At 41.0% G+C, this 15,502-nt stretch overlaps 1 protein-coding gene across 3 annotated transcripts in view; it reads right to left on the bottom strand.

Moving 5' to 3' along the window:
* Positions 1-15,502, bottom strand: part of LOC141961979 (opsin-3-like) — a 100,251-nt gene that overhangs the window by 27,027 nt on the left and 57,722 nt on the right. For 2 of the 3 annotated variants that reach the window (XM_074909392.1, XM_074909398.1), the window contains exon 4: positions 5,273-5,506. The exons of the other annotated variant lie outside the window; for it this stretch is intronic. In XM_074909392.1, the coding sequence (XP_074765493.1) occupies positions 5,273-5,506 (234 nt within the window). The remainder of the gene's footprint in view (positions 1-5,272; positions 5,507-15,502) is intronic. 3 annotated transcript variants of the gene reach the window in all.

Below are 15,502 nucleotides of genomic sequence, written 5' to 3'. Positions count from 1 at the left end.
ACCACAGCTACAGCTTGCCTGGGAGGCGTGTGATGTGCTATCTGAGTCAGCACTAGTTCTCTGGATGGTGCATTATCAGGCATCCTAACGCCGCAAATCAATATGAAAACACCTTTTGTTTTGCTCACAGTTCTAACCTTCTGGGGGAATTCCACATCCCTGATGGCTTGACTCCTGTTTATCACACATCAGACTCCAACACTGTTCCCCTGCTTCTTCACAGCGTTTCTGTGGAGGCTCTCAGCTTGGGCCCAGGTGGCTAGTTTACCTTCTGTGCGTGAACAATAAAGATAAATCTGAAGACAATTCAGTGTGTGAGTAGTCCCATTGCAGCAACAGGGCTGTGTGCCTGAGTAGGTGCTCACTTGTGAGAAGCACACTTGCACACACTTGGTCTAGGTCTTATAGAGGAACATTCTTGAAGTACATTATTATTATTATTACAATCTCATTGTTCACCAGGGGAAAAAAAAAAAAAAAAAAGAAAAAAAAAAAGTCTTTGTAGTTGTCTTAGTTTGTTCATTCTTTCTATTTAATTTATCTAATTTCTCCAGCCTGCCCTGCTCCCCCCCAAAAAAAAAAAAAAAAAAATTTGGAAAGGTCACAGTATTAATTATTTTCAAGTAAATGTGTGTATTCTTTTCAGCATCACTTCTCCAAATCCTTGGGGAAAATGACAGGGTCAGCTTCTATTTTTAAAAGTGGAATAATTTTAACACAAGAAGACAGAGAGTAGAAATCAAAATGCTAATCAGGGAATTTTACTTACATCTAATACATCCCTTCCCTCACGCTCTTCTTCCTTACTTTTGCTCAGAGGCACTTTCTGACACCAGAAATAGCACATTGCTGATCACAAGGTTTGGGTGGACTTTTTTTTCCAATTGTAACATGTGAAACATTATTAGATGTGCTAGCTTGAGTTTCAGTAGTACAGGAGCCTTAGGTGAGCTATGTGAATGACTAAATGTGTAGAGGTAATTAGTTGAAAGCCCATGAGCTGCAGTTGAACAAGGCTATTTCACAGCAACAAAGGCTGTGATTTATAATCTGCTGAGTGGCTGCTTCTAAGCGATTTGGTCTATGTATCTTTGAGTGATGCAGGTTTAACTTGACTTAAATTTGGCTGTTGGTAGCAATGCAGCAAATTCCTATTTTCTCTGAGTGCTAACTTGAAATTATGTGAAATAGCGAGTGCAGATTCACTCAATCTCACTGTTGTCTCATCCATAACCATAGTCTCTCAAATACTCATTATTCATATCTTTTCTGTATCGATAAAAAATTAACTTCTGATTCATAAGATAAGGTTAACCTCAAAAGCTGCCACACCATTATGTTATCCAGCTCATGATCCCTGGTTCTCAGTGCAGTATGTCCTCATGTACAGTTAGACCAGACAGAAAGCTCTTCTTTGTTCCTGTGCTGTTCTGTGGAATATATGAAAGCAAGATGCCCACAGCAATCACCTCCTCAATAGCAAGCCCACGTCTACAGGGAAGTTCCACATCTCTTGGTTGAATGCTTAAAGCCTGCTTGCATGTTACACGTGAAAGAGCAGATTTCTGTCAGGATTACCACGGTAAAAGGAAGGTAGTTCAAGCTGTCATAAAAAATTTGTTTGGAGTGGCTGCATGGGTGGAAGTTTGAAAAGAGACAATGTGGACTTGACAGGGAGCTGTGACTGGAATAAAAGGCAGAGAGAGGTAAGAGAAGATGAAACAGAAAATCTGCATAGTTACATTAACTCTATAATTATAAAGGACTGATGCACTGAAAGCCTAAGCATGCTGATGCTGCCCAGCTTGCTCTGGCAACTGGGGGCTAGTGCCAGCCCAGCTGGTATGGTACTGTGTGATGCATTTTTGGGGGGTTTGCCCTTCTGAGAGGGTTGCCCCAGGCACACACAGCCATGTTGCCAAGGGGCAAAAGAGCCATCCATAGTGAGAGATCAGGGAAACCAGAGCCTCCTTCTTTACTGTTTCCTCCAGTTTCCTTCCAAAGATCACTTGGTCTCAGGCAGTACTTTACAGCTTTGTCAAGGAAGCTTAATGTCTGCCTGGGGTGATGTTATCATTCCAGTAACAGTCCAGCTTAAGTGGTGCATCTCTCTTCTCCTGGAGGAGAGTAGAGTAAGGAGAGCAGCATGTCCCAAGCCATCACACCTGAGGGAATCCCTGCAGCTGGAAAGAAATTCAGCATTTTCCTCATTGTTTTATTGCCTCAGGTCAGTGCAGAAGGTAATAGGAAAGATAAAACTTTTTCTCTGGGGTTCCTGGACCACAGAAGTGACTCAGGGCCTGCTTGAGAATTAATTTAAAGGGGTGCTCTACAGGGTAAATATTAAGGCTGACTCAGATTCTGATCATTTCATGATATTCCACACTGATTTATGATAGCCAGAAGCTAACATCACAGCTGCAGTCAACCAATGCTGTTTTGCAATTTTCAGGGCATGTTCCAAAGCAAAAAAGTTAGCTTATGCACAGAGAACTAAAAATTAAGCTATGTGTTCTCAGTGTATTTATACAACGCAGGAGTAAATAACATCTCACATCCCAAAAGAGGGGACTGTGAAAAATGCAGGCCAGATAATTTCTAGGTTGGGAGGCACCAGACTCCTGGGACAGTTCTCAGCTAAGCAAGAAGCCCAGAAAAGCTGAGTGCCAGGAAGAAGACAGCTTTTCCTGAGGTGTTAAATTTACAGGAAAAGGATGGGAACAACTACAGGGTAGCTGAGGTGACGTGAACACTGGTGAGGCATCAGATGAGGGTCTTACTGTTGTACCTGTTCTGAAAGGAAGGGGAACACACAGAGAGATCTGTTTCACCCTTTTTGAGTGAATGTCATTCTTTGGTGTCAGATAAAATAAATTCTTTTTACCTCTAATACACAGTGGCACAGTAGATGAGAGCTGCAGATTAATGCTAGGCATTAGCCATTATTTTGGTTTTATTACAGTAAAAAGTATTTACCCCAAATCTGACTGAGCTCCTTTTCAGGAGTGATTTTTGTCTTGATTTCTGCAACAATAACAAAGCTAACTATGAAAAAACCCCAACCCATACAGTGACTTCCAGCTGGCAACTAATGATCCACCCTCCAAGACTGATTTGACTTTGCCCCGTTGCTTTTTTTTATGTTAAATGGAGGCAGCTGTGGAACAGTAGGCAGTGGGAAACAAATGAAACATTCTCAGTGTTCAAAGAGAGAAATCTAATACATCAGTCTCTCATGTGACTGAAGACTAAGGAAGGATATTTAAGAAATTGTTTCCAGGTCCCTGCCATGGTGCCCCCAAATTTTTGTTGCACAGCCTTTCCAGTTCCTACTGCGAAGAAACAGCCTGCAACAGATCTTGCCCCTGTACAGAGATCATCTCACACCAATCTTTCCTTATAAGAGATGATAAACTGGATCAAAAGTAAACTCCATATTGAGAAACAACTAAGCATTCAGAAATATTTCCTTTGTAGCTGAAAGAGGCAGCTACTGCAAGGAAAGTGTGATTTTAGATGGCTTGGTACATGCCTGTGATGTGCAAGCACCCTGGTTTTATTCTTGCTAATCAACTTTTTCTCAACAGTGAGCCTTTGCTTTTTGCCTCAGCACATCCACAGCAGCGTGAATGTCTCATAAGCTTCTGATGCTGAAGAATACACAGTTCTCAATAACTGCTTGGAGCACTTTGAGAATATAAAACCAGAGTTAATTGTGTGTATATCTGTGGATGCCAGGTTGTCAGCACAGGTAATTGGGCATGTGATTCTGTTCTCGAGACATTTGGAGGCACCCAAGACTCTGTACTGAGTTCATGTGTTTTATAATCCAGATCTTTTCCCTAGCTTCCATACTCTTGCTATTTGGGATGTGCTCCATGTGTAAAGACAATGCCAAAATGTACTTGCAATTACTGTTATGTTACAGATTGCTCCAGGGATCACAGCACAGTCAGATGATCTCATGAAGTCAAGGACCTCAGTCAAAGTGCTCAGAGAATAAAGAAGCAAGACAGATGCTGCTGTTGAGAAGTTTCCATAGCAATTGTAAAAGGTAAGGGGAAGGAGAAAAAGTTACTATTTTCTTTCAGCATTAGCACTTTTCAAGTGGAGCTCTCCCACGTTTTCAAGATCAGCTCAAACTAGACTTTGGAAATTAAGTCCTGGTATTGAGGAAGGCAGTAGTACTTTTTCCTTCTCATTTAAGGGTGGTTTCATGGCTTGTATGAGATCTTTCTCTCAGACTCTGGCAGTAGATTCAATCCTTGTTTAAGAATTTTAGGTTAGATGATGAACCAGACCAAGAACAATCTCTGGCTGAGGCAAAATTGGAATATATTTGCCTGTTACATTCAACTTTTCCCTTGTCTAGGCCCCATAATATTATAATGCTGCTGTTGATAAATACGAAGGGTAGGCTCCAGCATACACTGAGCAAGAAAGGATAAATGGAGTTTATGTGCTTTATAATAGTGTAAAGGACATAACGAAGAAAGGAAATTGAGAACAACCTCTAACACGTAAAAAAAGATGTTTTCACAAACTATGCATATTTGCCAAATTCCTTACTGCAAAGCACTTTTAAAATTTCCAGATCTGCATTACCAAACTCTAGAGTCAAAGTTGCCAATACAGAAACTTTAGGAAGTTCATTTCTGTGTACTGAAAATGTTGTTAACAGGAACAAGGGACCTGAACTAGATCTAGGCATTTTAGAACTGCTAGAATTGGCCTTGGACCTCATGGGACAAAATTTATTATCTATTTTTACATGTAGCTGAACTGGGAATTTAACAGGAAGGATGCAGAAGTCCACAAAAACTGTAATTGCAATGATTATTTGTTTTCAGGAATCTGACATGAAAATGGTATTTGCAAATGGTCTCCTCCTTTACATTGTTTTCAAGGTCATGAATTTCCTTCCTCTTCTTGTCACTCTTTCCTCACTCCCTCAACCCTCAAATGTTTGAACATTCTTCCTGTAAATAGATGCCAATACCTTTGGCAACTAACTCTGCAGCATACAATTAACACCCAGTGTGCCTTCAAAGAACACAAGCAATTTCAGTAAGCAAATGTTTATCTATTCTTCCTACCTAGCAATATATTGTTGATTGCAAAGAGTTCCACCCCATGACTCCAGTAATATTGTTTGGCCAAGTCTTGAATGTCCTTCTCATAAAGACACAGCTATGGGACTGGTAGTCACAGTGGTTAAGAAAGTCTGATAGATCCTGAAGAAAATAAAATTTTAAAATAATATATGTCTTACCTGCTTATTCATTAGTATGTAGATAATGGGATTGCAAACAGTGCTGCTTTTTGCTAGGATGGAAGGTATGATGCTTGCAACTGGAGTCACCACACCTGGCTTACCAAACGTTGCAAGTAATGCTATAACTCCATAGGGAATCCAGCACACGAGATAACAGATAACTGTAGTGATCACCATGAACAGTACATGGTATTCCCTTTTGCGGGCAGTGTTCTTGTGAATTTTTCCAACCTAGGGAAGGTGAAAAAAGATAGAATTTAAGAAGCTGAGCTGGTGTATTGATTACTTTAGCAACCTGGGACTATTGGTCTTGGATCAGCAATGATAATCAACATTGTAGTTCCAGAAGCAAAACAAACACAAACCCCAAAGTGAGCAAATGCAGTAGGAAGACTTTCATTGTCTCCACCAGGCATTAGGGGAAGCCCTGCAAACATCATGCTACATGCCAGCACAAACCAGAGTCCCAGTGGAGGTTGGAGTGAAAGCAGAAAGGTGTCAAAGTTAGCATCTAGTCCATAATAGCTGGGAGGTCATCTCCACTTGCTCTTCAGGTGTGGCATTTTGTATAATTGTACAATGATTTTACTCAATCTATTCCAGTACACAGGACTTGCTTGAGACGGAGAAGCATTATGAACCACAAGTGAACCAACAGAAGCATTTTCTGTTAGTGGTGTAGAAAGAGCAGAGCAATGCTAAGACTGTGCTCAGTACCTCTGTCCTTGGATATCTTCAAGGCTTGGCTAGACAAACTCTCAGCTGGCCTGGTGCAGTGGTGGCAATGGTCTTACTCTATGTGGGACAGTAAAGAAGCTTTGCAAACAACACTTCATGAAGTTTTAAGTGGTAAGATTCACCCTTTCCAGACTATTTCTTCCAGGTAGTTTACCATTTTGATAAAAGAGCCTCACTCCTGATAATTACCAAAACCAGGTTTTTGTGTTCTTAAAGAAAGTGTGCCAAATACTGACATAGCTTAGCTATTGTATTGGTTTTTTTGGGGAAATGGAGTAGAACTGGGTAAACAGGAAGTGCAGATTTAAATGATTAGTTTCAAAGTGATGGTACAACAACCGATCTTGCTATCATGAGTTTACTAGTACTTATAGTCTGTGGGCAAATCCAACTCTGCTGTGGAAGTATTTATAGTCTGTGCTTCCAAATGTACTCTCCTTTGACTTCGTCTGAACTGAAACATAAGAATTTTTGGAATCTAGAACTCTAAAATGGAGGTTAAACATTAAAATAACAGCCAATTTCTATTTTTAAGCTCTGGTGTGAATGCATTTTTCTGTAGACAGGTACAGAATGTTTTTCCAGTGTGTTCACACTGTTGAGTGCATTGGTGATAACTGTGAGGAGAAAGCTTCATTCCCTACACAGAATGAACATGCAGTGCTATGCACAAGCATTACTTAAAAGCAAGCTTTCCATGCAGTAGCTCTGAGAGATGGACATTAAGTTTGATCCAAAGCTTATGGAAGTCAGCACAAGACTGGGTGGGGCACAGATCAGTATTGGGTGCTTAGCGTCATTTTAAAGAGATTATGAAAAAGTTCTCAGGAAACATTCAGAAAGATTAACTCCAGAATAGCAAGGCTGGTCTCCATAAGCATCTTTGCAGCCAACAAAGAAAAGCAAATTCTGCAAGGAGGCTAATTTTGGAACCAGTGTTTTTCCACAGATTCTAGATGGAGTCTCAGCACACTGGTCTCCCAAGGTTATGGTTAGTTCCTCAACTCCTCCCCAGCCTGTGTTTAGAAAACCCAGATGTGCCAGTAGGATTTCAAGAAGTATTCAAATGGTTTAAACTACATCAGTTGAGTCTTGTACTCAGCCCAGTGTAATTTATGTCCACTTTAAGGTCCTTTTGCCTCTTGAATACAGTACTTGAGAGTAAACTACACCCAAGGGAACTAAGCCCCTGTAAAGCTAGAAACACAAATAAACAAAAAGGCAGCTCCCTGGAATGCAATGCATCCAAACTTTACTTAACAAAAAAAAAAAAAAGTTTTAAGCTGATGCAGGAGATCACTGATGTGCACAACTCTGTAAAGGAATAGAACATAGTTAAAGGTGAAAGGTGGAAGCCACTAATCACCCGAGTCAAACATCATATGTTGTCTGGTGCACAACTTACACATGCTAATGCAGTGGAAATAGAGCTTTACATACTGTGTTGTGGGTGCTTTTGTATAACATATGTGTTTATGTATCGGACTGTGAGTTAAAAACATATATAGTAACTGTTTAAGTACATACGGAAGGCAAAATAATATGGTTGATGCTGTTTGTTTTTAGTTAATTACGATTCCAGCTTTCTAGAATGGTTGGTTCTATCTGGAGTTTCAGTAAAAATGTTCGTGTTCAAAGTAAATAAAACACATGCAAACTTAGTTTGCCAAAAATAACAAGTATTTTTCCTGTTTAGTCTTTTAATGATTTTCTGCAAAAAGGCAATTACAAAATAAAATCCATCCTTTCTGAAAACACTGGGGACTATTTTTTTTTTTTCAATAACAAAATTTATTTATCTCATAATTACTTTAGCTTGAAAAAAGGTTTAATAATGGTCCAATCTTGTATTGCTTATTTGAACTAAATTTTTCATGACTAATGGGAATTTTCTCTGGCTGAAGAATCCAGAATCTCATGTTAGCTGCAGCTGTGTTACAAGTTTAACATTAAACAGGAACACAAAGCCATGGCATCCACAGCTAAAGATCTTCAAGGCAGAGGCATCAGTCAGCCCATTTTCCCTCTGTGTCTAGATAATATCTCTGTCCTGAAGAGTTTGCAAGAGTTTACCCTCTGCACAGATAAAATAAAGATCAGAAGTAAGGGAAGGAAAGATGTGTAAAAGTGAAGTGACTATGGGTGTGATTTTGGTATGTATGTTATTTTCACATCTTTAGCTTGTTTCCTTAGGAAGGGAAGCCTGCTCTGCCACTGCGTCTGTGTCAATGTAAGTAAATCTGCCTGCCTGTTAGTCTCAATATCTTCCTTGTAAATTTGACTGAGGTTTTGAAACTTATTAGGGGGACAGAGGTCTTTGACACTGACTTCTTCACACAGCTGTTCCTGAAATAGTCTTAATGTGTCCCCAGTATCTGTTAAGGGTGACCTTCCACTGCAGTCTTCTATAATTGAGTTTAAACACATTTGTCATCTGACAAACCTGTTGGAAAGCAAGCTTAGCTGTCATGCTCACAGTCTTTCACCTCCATGTTAACACCAACATAGCCAAATGTTTTGATTTTTATGTGCCTCATGTTATAATTCTATAATATGATTTACTTACAGTCCAGATCCTGGGAACAAACATATTAGAACTTTAAGGTTTTTTGAAACTACTCTTTTTTTTTTTTTTTTTTTTTTCCCCAGAAATACCTTTCTACTCTCACTGCTGCAGAGAGGAGATTGAAAGTATGGAATTGCAGTAACAAATGCAAGCAATGGACCAGAAGTGAGGAAGGATCATAAAGTATGTCCTTTGTTAATGGTTCTAAACCCCAGGTGACCTGGAGGTCCCAGCTTTACAGAGGGGACAAAGATAGTAAGATGAACCCAAAGGACAAATGACCTCTAGGCATCCCTTGAAACGAAGCTCAAATGTACTTGAGGCTTCTCTCGATTTTTATTTGATGTCCAGAGTTGCTGTAGCTGTTAACCATGTTTTATACTTAAGTAGCTCATCTGCTTCCTCAGTGTCGGTAATCTCACTTTTTCTTGGCATTCTGGCCACAAATAAATTGCAGAATATGTGAGGTGCTGGAGTTGTGCTTACACAACTGAAGGGATGGGAGAAGAGTCATATTGCTTGATGCCCCTGAGTATGCTGCTGGTCTGTTGTGTGACTGTCCTTCCCCTAGCTTTGTGCCACCACGCCTTGGGAGGTAGCTAAACTGTGTGATCTTGCTTGCTATGCTCCTTCTGTCTCACCAAGCCACTTGGGCACAAACATGGTTGTTTTGATAGTGGTGAAGACGAGCAGCAGATCTCAAGGTGGTTGTGGTATTACCATGATATGTTCTGGGATATGTTAACAATGCAAGAAATGTCAGAGGACTTCAAGAAGTGTTAGACTACTCTCTAGGAATTGCCCCCAGAGTTTTGTTTTTGAAACTATGTACTATATTTATCTACACAGTCTTAGTTTCATTGCCGTTGCAGCTTTGCAGCCTACCTTGAGAAGGTGTTATCTTTCTATGTTTAAAATACATAGAAGATCTAAACCACATCTTTAAAATGGCACAAGAAATACTGACCCATTGGGATTAAAAGGTATTTATTACACACATGTCTTTGCTGTAAACTCAGCTGTTTTCTCTGGGACAAAGATCATCTCCTGCCAAATTTGGTAGTCTAAATGTAGGGAAAGCACTATATTGAAAGAAGAGGGGGAGGAGGAGGACAGTGTTTAAGCTTTTTTAATGAGAAAATCGTGTGTCTCCCCTACTTTTGTCCTGGGAAGTAGCAGAAGTGTTTTGTTTTTTCAGAACTCGGCCAGAGGCAGTGACAGGCAAGCTTGTCTAATCTCAGGCACTGAGCGTAAAACTTGCACAATTAGCTCTCATCTGGATTTGCCCTGTAGCCAAGCCGCATCTCATGTACATACCCAATACTCCCTTTTCCACTCGGCCTGACATGAAAGACTGTGGCAGGTGCACCCATCCAACGAAAACAGGGCCTCTTGGCTGCTGAAGTGTAGCAGCTCCTGATTGCCTTTGCTCTCGGGGCTTCACAGTAGTTGGGGCCTTCAGCCAATGGGACCCACTATTGACTACAGGTCACATTGGGCCTGGGTATCAATGGAGTCCCCTGGGAGCCATTTGGAGCTCGTCCCCTGGAGCAGCAGATGCGGTCGAGGACTCTCCCTTTGGGTCAGGACGCTGCCCAAGGAAACTCCTCAAGGTTCCTTGGGTTGGGACGCTGCCCTGAGCAGGTCCTCAAGGGTGAGAGCCCTCACTTGTCAGGTGAGTGACAGAGCCTTCTGGATTGTCATTAAACCGTAAGGAGTTATGCTTTGTTATGCATTTCAGGTTGTCATTAAACCCTAGGAAGTTGTTCTGTTCTCCTCTCACAGACATTCGAACCTGTAATTTGCAGAGGGCTAGTTAATAGTGTTGATAATAAATTTTTAATTTTTGGTAGTTGGTTGTTTATCTGAGAGCCTCCATAACAAAGACACCACTAGCTGGATGACTACAGCAGTGTGATGAGAAGGTACGTTAGATGTGAGAGGCCACAGAGCATGGGAGATGCCATGGTGGTATTCAGTGAGGAGGATGGCAGCAGTAGAAATATCCTCAAAAGGGGCCTGAGTGACACATTGCTTCATTGACCTCAAAAGCTGTGTCTCCTCCCCTCCCAGCTGACAAGACATAGCAAATCCACTGCTGACCAAGTGATGGGCTGCAGTGCTATTTCATACATTGGAAAAGAAGAAACTGGGGAGCTCTGGGCAGAGCATGAAAATTTCAGCAGCACTGGTCAAAGTCTGGAGGAGTCATAAACCAATGAAAAGGGGAGCTTATGGTAGGAAATTGAGGGGGTTAGTAAAAAGGGATGCAAACAGCTTTTGCTGTAACTGTGGAGCTTGTGAGGGTGGAGGTCCAAGCAAAGGACCTCAAATACCTGCCATGGCAGGTACTCTGTCAGGAACCTCAGAGAACAGCCTCAGACTGGGTTCAGGCAAACACGTGGGCCTGTCACAACAAGGACCTGGGGAAAAGCCACAACCTAGAGGAAGCATGGCTTCCTCCAACGAGAACAGGTCTGTCCTTTCCTTAAAGAGAAGAGAGCGGGTCTGTCATTTCCTTGCAGAAAGCCAGCCATCACCTTCCAAACACATGAACGCTATTGTACAAAGGTATGGGAATGAATAATAATAAGGATATGGGCCATATGAAACGATTTTAGAGTAACAGGTTCTGGTTACCCAATTTAGGCATGGAGGTCAGCACAGACCTCACTGCTGGCCAAGTCAACTGCTCCAGACAGCCTGTTGCTGTAGGGAGCATCCAGACGGCAACCACAGCTGAGCCCATGGCCTTTTTTCCAGCTAAATGGTGGAGCTTTCCATCACAGACAGAAGAGGGTAGCAGCTCCCTACCTCTGGTGAGGGATTTACTGCTTTTAGTATTTTTCTTAGCCACCACATGGCTCCATATTGGAGAAGTGCCATGCCCAGAGGGATACATTGACTCCTCCTGTGCTCCAGGGCCAAAAGTTTGACCTAGTGCAGCCCCCACTCTGCTCCCTCTGGATTTAGCTGGCCATGAGTTGTGTGACCAAGGAAGTACTGGTGGCACTTCACCTGTTTGGCACTTCACCTGTTCAGAAGGTAGCACAGGCACCAGAAAAGACCTGAGGGATGGTATTACAGAGAGGCTGTGTTGCTGAATCTTGCAGGCAATTGCAAGGCCCACAGTGCCAGAGGCACATGTCCAGGCCACCCCTGTTTTCTTTTTATATATATAAGGCAAGGGAGTTGTGCTAAAGTTAGCCATTAAGAAAGGGAAGCTTCAGTAATGAAGATCTAACCTGACTGTTTTCACTGAATTCCCCTGTGTTTTCTTTTTTGCATTTACCCTAGTCTCTCCTCCTTACTTAATGTAGCTATGTGCTTTCTCACATAAACCATTTCTTTCATATTTTAACAGCTCCCAGTCATTTTCAGCTGTGAACATTTTGAAGGGTTATGAAGAATGTATGACATCCCATCCATCTAACCACTAGATGGAGAGACTATACAGTAAGAATCCAGCATCCAGAGCCACAGAATCACAGAATCATCCAGGTTGGAGAAGACCTTGAAGATCATCTAGTCCAACCATTAACCTAACATTGACAGTTCTCAACTACACCATATACCTCAGCGCTATGTCAACAAGCCAGTAGGGGAAAATGTACATCATAGCATCTTAAAAATCAGTGGGGCTTTTTAATGCATTTTGTCCTTCAAGTCAGTTTATTTTTCTCCAGCTATTTATTAAGATAGAAAATAGCGTCAATTGTTATTCTCTGTGCATCTAAATAGCAGATGGTGTAATCATTCTTTACCTAGCCCACTCTAAACAAGCAATAGAAACAGGGTGCAAAGTGCTTTTTTTTTGTCATGGCTGATGCATTATTCCTGGATCTGTCTTTGTACATTTTACACTCAAATAACCATGTTTTCTTCACTACTTCAGAACTGCACAGTAAAGAGAAGGCTATTTATGAACAGCAGTGTTTGTTGCCAACCTCTTTAAGTGTCAGTTATAAGTGCTTGTTTTGACATGATCAAATATTCAACAGTACTACCAAAACCAGAGACAAATGAAATATTCATAATGATCTGAGGGAAGTCTGCCAATCTTTGAACATTTAGTCTACTACAGCTTCTTGAAATGAACAGAAGGGAGCTAGACTTTCTTAAACAAGTGCTGCAGTAGAGGAAAAGCCTGGAAAAAGATCTTTCTTCTTCCTTCAGGAAGCAGTCAAGTAAGACAGACTCTGTTATGTTTCTAACAAAAAAAAAAAAAAAAAAGAAATGCTCTCCATTTATTGGTACAAATAACCCTCTACCAAATCCAGGAGTGTCTCAAACTAAGCAGTGATGCAAATGTGAGTTATGATGAGCTTTCTCCTCTCCCATCTGTATGGATTCTATCGTCAAGCAAAAACAAGGAAAAAAGCCAAGAAAAAACACTCCAAAGCATGAAAAGCTCTAAAAAGCTATAGGAATCAGTAGCTCTGAATCAGAGCTCTTCAGTGAGGACTACCCCAGAACTGATACTTTATGAATTAACACAAAGATAGATGAAATACTTTGTCTGTCGTTTAAGATAGATAATCATGGGAAAAGAGGGGTCACTAGCTTAAAATTAAATGCCTTCTTTATCAGCATTTATGTGGCTAAGTTCAAAATAAGAGTAAACACTGAAGACATGTATAGTCTCTGTGGAAACAGGGTCTAAACAGAAATATCTGCTTCGGGTCATCTTAGAATCCAATGGGCCCTGACTCTACAATGCATTCACTTCTATGTTCACTGACTGAACTGAGATTTAAGTATGCACATGAGCACTTCACTCAGTTGGGGACACATAATGAGTTAATAGCAACAAATATAGAAGGAGGAAGCCATAAAATCATACATGGGGCTTTATAGTTAATTATTTTAAAGTCCCTATTAAGTTTAGGAATTGAAGTCCATAGGAATGATATTTTACCAGCTGAAATCTGGCTTTACTGGGAATTTTTGTTACTGAAATGGGAATCGTCATCTTAATGCCTCAAGGTGAAGTGAATCTGTGCTTTAAATACAAAACCTACGGCTTTGTACACTGCCCTTGAAGCATAACTGCTATCGCTGCTAATATCAGTGAAGCTCTGTTGTGGACTTAAGGAACATTATAATCCTCTTAGTTGCCGGAATTCTTTCACTAGCTAAAGGGCTTTTAGCAGCAATTTGACTTACAGAGTAAACACATTCCCATGCACTAAACCAGCAGCTCATGGTGTCACTTCCATCATACACAACTCATGTTTTATCCTGACCTTCTTTGTGGATTTTATAGCATCAGTGTGCATGAGAAAATTAAAGGTGTATTACAGACATCTATCATTTGGTTTGTATTAACACTTTGATTTTAGAAAGAGAAGTACATTAGATACTCATATCTTCCCCAAGTGGGGGCTATCTCTTTCTTCTCTAGAACTACAGACATACCTAGCAAGGACAATGGCTGCAAAAACATGAGCGTGGGCTTCCCATGCACTGAGTTGGCACAACACAGGTGAATTCCAGCTCAAGAGGTGAGTACGCAAAGCACTTGGCCATAAGTAACAAGCTCAGCCTGCCTGTGAGTCAGCCTGTGCCCTGGGCTCAGCACCAGCCTAGCACAGACATGGGAGATCCGCAGCTGCCTGGCATCTCACCAACCTGGAGTACAGGCACAGTGTGCGTACCCCTGCAGCAGCTGGGACAGACAGACCCAAGTGGCTGCTGTGGCTGGTATGGCCAGGAGAAGTGGTTTGCCTCGGCACACTGTAAGGACCCCACACCAAACAACTGGTTCCTGAAAAGGGACTGACTCATTGAATGGTCCAAAGTTACGACAGTAACGATTCCAAAATGTTAAAACCTATGCCAAATAAACAAACAAAAAAATGCTTGCGAGGTGAAAATAGAATCACCATAACACTGAAGAGCCACGAGCCTTGGCAGCTCATTTAAGCAGATATATTGTATATGATGATATGCACTTCTCAAAAATGTTATTTGTATGTATGTCCTTCAGTAATTGTGAGACTGCACAGAACTTCTACCTCTGATATTGGCAGTGACACTTCTATGGCACTTACCTGTCTGAAACAAATCAAAGATGTGTAGACAATAAGATATGTGGAAAATGGAAGCTGAAAGGGCAGTGAAGCGTGTTTGCTGACTGAAGGATATAGTTAGTTGAAAAAACCTGGAGATGCAAGAAGCATCAAATGTTATGTCCAAAGTTATTAAGCTCTACTTAATTTTCTATCAAAAAGATGATCAAAAGAAACTGTCTGCTATAAAATATTAAGGTTGGTGGAATTTTGTGTGTCTAACATGTCTCACCCTATTTTACAAATTTCCTAGATAGTTTGAGAGACTGTAATAGATAGTAAGCCCTTCCCTTGAAGACATCAGACCTAATTTTCCAAACTGCTAGCAATCACCAACTATATTACTTGCTTGTATTTGATTGCTTGTCTAAGTCCAGTTCTAGTGAGCATGTTATAACTGGCCTTGACTCACATCAACTGACATCCCTATCAATAGGCTCAGGAAAAACTTGTTGGCCTGAATTAGCGTAAAACAATTATATGCTATGGGTGATAAAGAAACCTCAGAGCTTCACTACTCTGCTTCCAGCATGTGCTGCAAAGGGGGTGAGTCCTCCCTGATCAAGGAAGACACCTATTTTGGCCAGAAAAAACACTGAGTCAAAGCTGGCTCTGGTTCTAGGGTTGTGAAATGTGCAGTGACCTCTATGAGGGGGTTAACATTAAAAGTTTAAAGCTCTGGAAGAACTGAAAGTTGATGGCTCCTCTCTGATAGAAAATACCAGTTGTTTTTTCTGGTCCTTTCATTCAAAGTAGCTGAAAGTCAGTCCAAGACCATAGGTAGTGTTGGAGTTACCTGGATGTAGGTCTAGCTGCACCTTTTTTGGGGGAAGAAGAAGGTTTTGGTACATA

The sequence above is a fragment of the Athene noctua genome, chromosome 1 (assembly GCF_965140245.1).
Source record: "Athene noctua chromosome 1, bAthNoc1.hap1.1, whole genome shotgun sequence".
Lineage (NCBI taxonomy): Eukaryota > Metazoa > Chordata > Aves > Strigiformes > Strigidae > Athene > Athene noctua.
Note: the sequence above shows the minus strand (reverse complement) of the source record. Positions and strands in the feature narration are given on the sequence as shown.